Source organism: Argentina silus (assembly GCF_951799395.1).
Source record: "Argentina silus genome assembly, chromosome: 3".
NCBI classification, from domain to species: Eukaryota; Metazoa; Chordata; class Actinopteri; order Argentiniformes; family Argentinidae; genus Argentina; species Argentina silus.
In genome coordinates, this window is record NC_139657.1 from 13,269,420 (window position 1) to 13,276,241 (window position 6,822).

The window sequence follows — 6,822 nt, forward strand, 5'->3', positions numbered from 1 at the left end:
TGTGATAAAGCATTTCTGTAATGACTGGTGTCTCTCTCTCTCCCTCTCTCTCTCTCTCTCTCTCTCTCTGTCTCTCTATTATGGAGAATGGGATTCAGACAACATTCCTTTCATTCAACTATCATTTGACCAAGTTCTGGCTCATTGAGATTGTTCAATACATTATCACACAGAGAATAGACAAAATTGGCTTTAGCCAGCACAATAGTGCACCGTTTCACCAGATGATTGGCAAGAATGAACATCACAATGAGAGTATGCATTGTTAAATGCCTTTAGCTGGCACAATGCGGCAACACATACTTGGAAAATAGTGTCGGCAAAATACAGTCAAACCTAGAAAGGGGGAAATGGATTTTGGTCGCACAGAGTACAGGGAGAATTGGCTTTAGCCAGTATTTTGTATCTGGCCTGTACCAGCTTATGTATTGCATGTGGGCTGATCTGGGTTGGCCCAGGCTGAACAGGGCTGGTCTGGGCTGATCTGGGTTGGCCCAGGCTGAACAGGGCTGGTCTGAGTTGGGAAAGTGATCTGGCTATGCTGGGTTGCAATGTCATCCCCTTCTTCCCTCTCTCTATGAGCAGCACTGCTACTGTAGCCTAGCAGAACGAAGGCAGGAGAGCCGGCTATGCAGGGTCGTCCCTCTGTGTTCTCTCCCTCTCTCTCTGGGCAGCACACAGTGTTGGCCATGCCTGGTAGATTAAGCTTTTGCCATAACCCATTGGCAAGCAAGCAAGACGTCTTTTTTTGGTTTTCTCAAACTAATCCTCTGTACATCCTTTATGTTATTGCATGTAGTTTGCACACTCGTGACAGAACTGAATCCTAAACTTAAATGTCCATTTTGCAGAGTAGGTGAGCGCATACCGGGGCAACGACACCAGGGGGAGGGTTAGGGGGAAGGTGTTTTTGGAGATGATTGGTTGATAGATTATGGTTGATTAAGCCAATAGCAATAACAATCCGTTTTCAAAGGTCTTTATATTTGGCTTAATAAAGGCCAAGTTTAACGCGTTGGTCAACCAGACCTTTCACGTATTCAGGCAGAAGTGTCTGGGAACTAGACTAGGGCTATGCTGGGTCATCCCTCTCTTCTCCCCCTCTCTCTCTCTCTGGGCAGCAGTAGCCTGTCCTGGGGCTTGGATCCCATGTCTTATTGGGCTGTGCTTGGCTGGGATAGGCTGGGCCATTACAATCTCTGTGGACAGCGGTGGGCTTGGCCAGGCTGGGACTGGGCTGGAGTCTGTGTGTGTTGGCTCTGATGTTGGCTGGGCTGGACTACAGTGGGTCCACTCGCTAAATCGCTCTTTCCCCTCTTCCTTTCACTCTCTCTTTCTCTCCATTTTGCATTGATGACAGCACTCCTTTCCATCGCCTCGCTTGCCATTTCTCTCTCTCTTTTCAATCTCTCTCTCTCTCTCTGCTGTGTCTTTGTCTCTCTCTCTCTCTCTGTCTCTCTCTGTCTCTGTCTCTCTCTCTCTCTCTCTCTCTCTCTCTGTCTCTCTCTCTCTCTCTCTCTCTCTGAAGTCAATTCAATGAGCTTTATTGGCACGGTAAGGCATTATCTCACATTGCCAAAGCAAACATACTGTATAAGAACATATTAAATAACTGATGAGTGGCAATTTACAAATACAATACTGTCTCTCTCTCTCCCCATCTATCCACAGGGATTCTGTCATTGTTCTGGGTAGCAGCTGTACATCACTGGTTAAAATCTAATATTCTTTGTCCCGTTAGTCTTTGATGTTGGTAGAAAACTGATTGAAGTACTGTAAAGTATATGGTCGTAAGAGCTTTTCAGAAGAAGTAAGAAAAGAAAAGCCTTTCTTTATTCCTGCCTAGTTTTACAACTTGATGATTGGTGATTAGAAATCTCCCTTTCTCTCACTCCCTCTCTCTCTCTCTCTCTCTCTCTCTCTCTCTCTCTCTCTCTCTCTCTAGATAGCTCTGGACAGACAGATGGAGGGGGAGGATGGGAGGGAGAGGAAGGTATGGAGAGGGAGATAGGGAGATGCTATGATGGGTCATCACTCTCTATCTCTCTTTGAGGGCGGCCATGGGCAGATGGAGAGGGAGTTAAGGGAGACGGCGGCCCCTGTCTCGTGCCACTGCTGCTGTGAATGGAGCTAAAAATAGTAACAGGGGACGTGAGGAGCTTACAAGAGAGGAGAGGAGAGACGCACAGTAAGGTGTGTGTATGTGTGTGTATGTGTGCGTGTGTATATGTGTGTGTGTGTGTGCGTATGCGTGTGTATATGTGTGTGTGTGTGCGTGCGTGTGCATATATGTGTGTGTGTGTGTGTGTGTGTGTGTGTGTGTGTGCGTGTGTGTGATTCGTGAACAGCCTGTGTAAGAGAGGCACAGACAGACAGTGACACGAGTGATACATGGTGCAGGATAACGGAGAGAAAGAAAGATGCTTGAGCCAGAAGAGGGGGCAAGACACGTTCAAGAACAGGGATGTGGATTAGAGCTGCAGAGAGGAGAGAGGGGGGCGGTGGGGCGGTGTGGGGGGGGGGGTGTAAAGAGAGTGTGTATACTTATAGTCGAGAGAGATTTATGAATCGTAATTGCAGAGGTCCATTTAGCGCTTTTGTCGTGTTGAATACACATCCATCACCATCAGTCACACTGGAGGCAGGAATCAAACGGACAAAAAAAGGTACAGCATAGAGAGTTCTCATGTTAGGCTTTGTATTTGAAGAGAGGGAGGGAGAGAGAGAGAGAGAGAGAGAGAGAGAGAGAGAGAGAGAGAGAGACAGGACATGTGGTAAAGTGAGGCTAAAGACCAACACAGAAGGGAGGCGCAGGCTGTAGATAGATCAGTAACTCCTTTAGAAACACTGGGAAGTTGCCCATTCCTACTGCAATCATATTGATGGAGATGTGGTGGAATTCGATATCTTAAGTATATACAACATATGATAAAACGCTTTGCCATCTGTCTTGAAGCCAGATGATGGATAGTAGTATTACACTGTAGGTGAACCAGGCACACTGACAGACATAGGAATGTGCTGGACCCAATGCTGCCACCAACATACAGCTAAGACATACAACATACAGTGCCTATAGAAAGTTTGCACCCCCTTTCCTTTTGTTGCCCCAGAACCTCGAATCGTAATACTTTCAATTTCTCTTGATCCTTACAAACTCCACAGTCCCTGCTAGTCACAAGCACACCGATAGGAGCTACCACTATTCTTTGCGCAGGACATTGTGTGGAAACAGCAATGCTGGATTTGCACTCAACATACTATTCTTTATCTCTCCTTAAGTGAAATCAATTCCCTCCAGTTCCAGCATTCATGCATAGCAGGAGGAGTGGAATGCTATGGTACTGTAGGCTACCAGGTCTTGCATTCAGTCATTCTTGTCAGTCGGTCAGTCTGGCTTTGTCAATGTATCTGTGTCATGTGTCTCTAGGTCTGTCTGTGTGGGACTGTGTGTCTGTCCATCAAAGCCATCTATATTTATATTTCTCTCCAAGAGTGTAATTGGTGCGGGTGTATTACACTATCTGTGTTGTGTGTTGTCTTTACTCTGTGTAAGCACATTATGGGTCTCTTGGTATACCGTGTAATGGGATTAAGGCTTTGAGAGAGCTGTGTGTGTGTGTGTGTGTGTGTGTGTGTGTGTGTGTGTGTGTGTGTGTGTGTGTGTGTGTGTGTGTGTGTGTGTGTGTGTGTGTGTGTGTGTGTAATAAGGCTTTGTTCACAGCAAGAGATTGTGCAGGGCCTTTTGGGAATGCTCTTTTATTCTCTTTTCTCTTCCTTTCTTTTCTTTCTTCATTTTCTTTCCATTCTGACCCCACAGCGAACAGCGTCTGAGTTTCACTTGGTTACACCGGATCATTTGAACGAGGCATGGAACAGCGTCGAGGCAAACACAAGCACAAAAGCCAACGTTGTGCAGTCACTGTTCCGAATCTGAACAAATAATATTTCTGCAATTTGACAGTTCAACCAGAAGCTGGACTGGAACCTGGAAACATTTAACCTGTCAGTGGAACACCTAGACCATTCAGCCAAGAGGTCTTCCAACAAGTCTTGATGAAGATGCTTTAATCAAGTGTTGTAATGAGATCATGCTTGATGATACAGTGAAAGAGGAACAGGTTAACTGGTGATGACATCACAGTCATTAGAGAAAGAACCGTGGCAGTGGTTTATGAGCAATTTGACTGACAGAGATTTGACATACAAGAGACAAGCCAGTCCTGTCCACATGTGTTCCAGTGGTCCCATTCAGTTCCATGCATTGACAGTTCAGTAAGGCTCCCAGTGCTATTACTGGAACATAGCTGTTACACTGTCAGACTCTCCAGGTTTCACCGTCCTGTAAAAACCTCATTCTACAATCAATCTATAAAACTGTTGTTACTGTTGCCACTGCAGCCTTGGGCTGATATACAGTTCTAGGCCATCCCTCTCCATCAATCATTGACCTGACACCACATGTTACACATGACGTCACATACAACACCATAGGAGGAAGATCAAATGAAAAGCGATCACAGCTGCAATGGAACTATTCTTGTTCAACATGTCATTCAGGTGAGAGAATGCAAGGTTAGTGTAAAGCTCAATGCAAATAAAAAAATAATTACCTTGATTCTACAACCGCTTGTAATGGCCAGAACAGCATCATAGTGGTGAGCGAAATGACCAAGAGGGAATTCCCTCTCTTCTCCCTCTACCTCCCATCTGCTCATTCTCCCACCTCCTTTTCTCTCTCTCTCTGTCTGTCTGTCTGTCTGTCTGTCTGTCTGTCTGTCTGTCTGTCTGTCTCTGTCTGTCTGTCTGTCTGTCTGTCTGTCTGTCTGTCTGTCTGTCTGTCTGTCTGTCTGTCTCTCTGTCTCTGTCTCTGTCTCTGTCTCTGTCTCTGTCTCTCTCTCTGTCTCTCTCTCTCTCTCTCTCTCTCTCTCTCTCTCTCTCTCTCTCTGTCTCTGTCTCTGTCTCTCTCTCTGGTGTCTAATTGAGGGCCTTTCAAGCAGGGACATGATCTGTGCCACTGAATCCGTCTGGCACATGCCAGGGGGGGTCCGAAAAACACACAGGCTTATTAGCATCTGGACATCTGCTCTGTCCCTTGCCACCGTATGCCACACACACGCACACACACATACGGACACACACACACACATACGGACACACACGCACGCACGCACGCACACACACACACACACACACACACACACACACACACACACACACACACACACACACACATATACAGTACCCTGAAAACCAGAGGTGAGGGGTCCGCAATGAAGTATGGAACATTCAATAAGGAAAAGGCAGATCAATGTAAGAGACCAGTGGTTCTGCAGTATTTCAGCCAGTCAAACAGCACCATACAGGCAGCTCCACAGAGAACAGGGCCTCAGCTTACAGTCCCAGCCTGCACCCGTCACCTTCCCAGGGGAGATAACCAGGTGACAGACTCCACAGAGAGGGGGGGGGGGGTATTGAGGAAGAGAGAGAGTTTGACAGTTTAGAGATAACTCTTCCACCAGCTCTTTGAATTAACAATGCCTCTTGCAGCTCTCTCATCCACCTTCTTTTCTTCCACACACCTCTATCTTTTTTCTTTCCCCCTCTCTCCGTCTCCCTCTCCCTCTCTAAGGGCCCAGTTGTCAAAGTCAGCTGCAGCTGAGCTAATGAAGAGGTAGAGATTTATTAGCGAGAGAGACAGAGAGAGAGGAGAGAGAGAGAGAGAGAGACAGAGAGAGAGAGAGAGAGAGAGAGAGACAGAGAGAGAGAGAGAGAGAGAGACAGAGAGAGAGAGAGAGAGAGAGAGACAGAGAGAGAGAGAGAGAGAGAGAGAGAGAGAGGGCGAACAACCCGAAGAGCAAACGAGCAAATACAGCCAGCGAGCATACTGGAGAGAGAGAAAGAGAGGGGAAGAGAGAGAGTGAGAGGGTTGGAAGAAAGAGATGGGGAGAGACAAGGAAGAAAAAAAGACAGCAAAAAAAGAAAGAAGCAAAATAATTCTAAATGTCGAGAGAGAGAGAAAGAGAGAGAGGAGAGAGAGAAAGAGGAAGAGAGAGAGAGGGAGGAAGAGAGAGAGAGAGAGAGAGAAAGGGAGAGAGTGAGAGACCTCAAACAGAGAGGTAGAGAGCGAGGCACCAGAAGCAGTCTCTGTAACAGAGTAACTCACCGTCTGTTGCAGGTCTGGGATTCCAATGCGGATGACCACCGTATTTCCCCGTGGTTCATCCATGGGTCCTCCTGCACTAGGGGTCCGCTCTGGAGCGGGACGGAAAACTGGAACGCAGACAGGAACAGGAATACCGCTGTCCTCTTCCCGGGAGCTGCCGCTGTCAGAGCTGGCCCCCTGGCTGCCGTTGGCTGCGTGTGTGTAGGGGTGTGTGTGTGTGTGAGTGTGTGTGTGTGTGTGCTGCTGCTGCTGGTCCTGCCGTGGAGGGCTGGGTGGCTCATGTTTGCCGGCTGCCGGACGCAGAGGCATGCTCCGTGTGAGGGGCTCGGTCTGCACTTCTCTCTCTCTCTCTCTCTCTCTCTCTCTCTCTCTCACTCTCTCTCCACACACACACACACACACACACACACACTCACACACACACACACACACACACACACACACCGCTTGCTCTCTGTTCTCTCGCTACACACACACACCACTCACAGCGTGCATCACCCGCCTGGGAGAGAAAGAGAGGAGCAGAGAGAGGGAGGGAGGGAGGGAATGGGGAAGGGAGGGAGGGGGCAACAGGGGATCAGAGGAAGAAGGGGGGGGAGAGAGGGAGTCAAAAGATGAAGAGAGGATTAGATAAGTAACGAGTGTATAATTTGAAC

The 6,822-nt window shown here is 47.8% G+C and overlaps 1 protein-coding gene across 1 annotated transcript in view; it reads right to left on the bottom strand.

The window, feature by feature from the left end:
• Positions 1–6,475, bottom strand: part of shank3a (SH3 and multiple ankyrin repeat domains 3a) — a gene marked incomplete at both ends in the record, with an annotated part of 157,277 nt that extends 150,802 nt beyond the window's left edge. Inside the window, one exon of the mRNA XM_083666096.1 lies at positions 6,167–6,475. Coding sequence (XP_083522222.1) covers positions 6,167–6,475 — 309 coding nt within the window. The remainder of the gene's footprint in view (positions 1–6,166) is intronic.
• Positions 6,476–6,822: the final 347 nt, after the last annotated feature.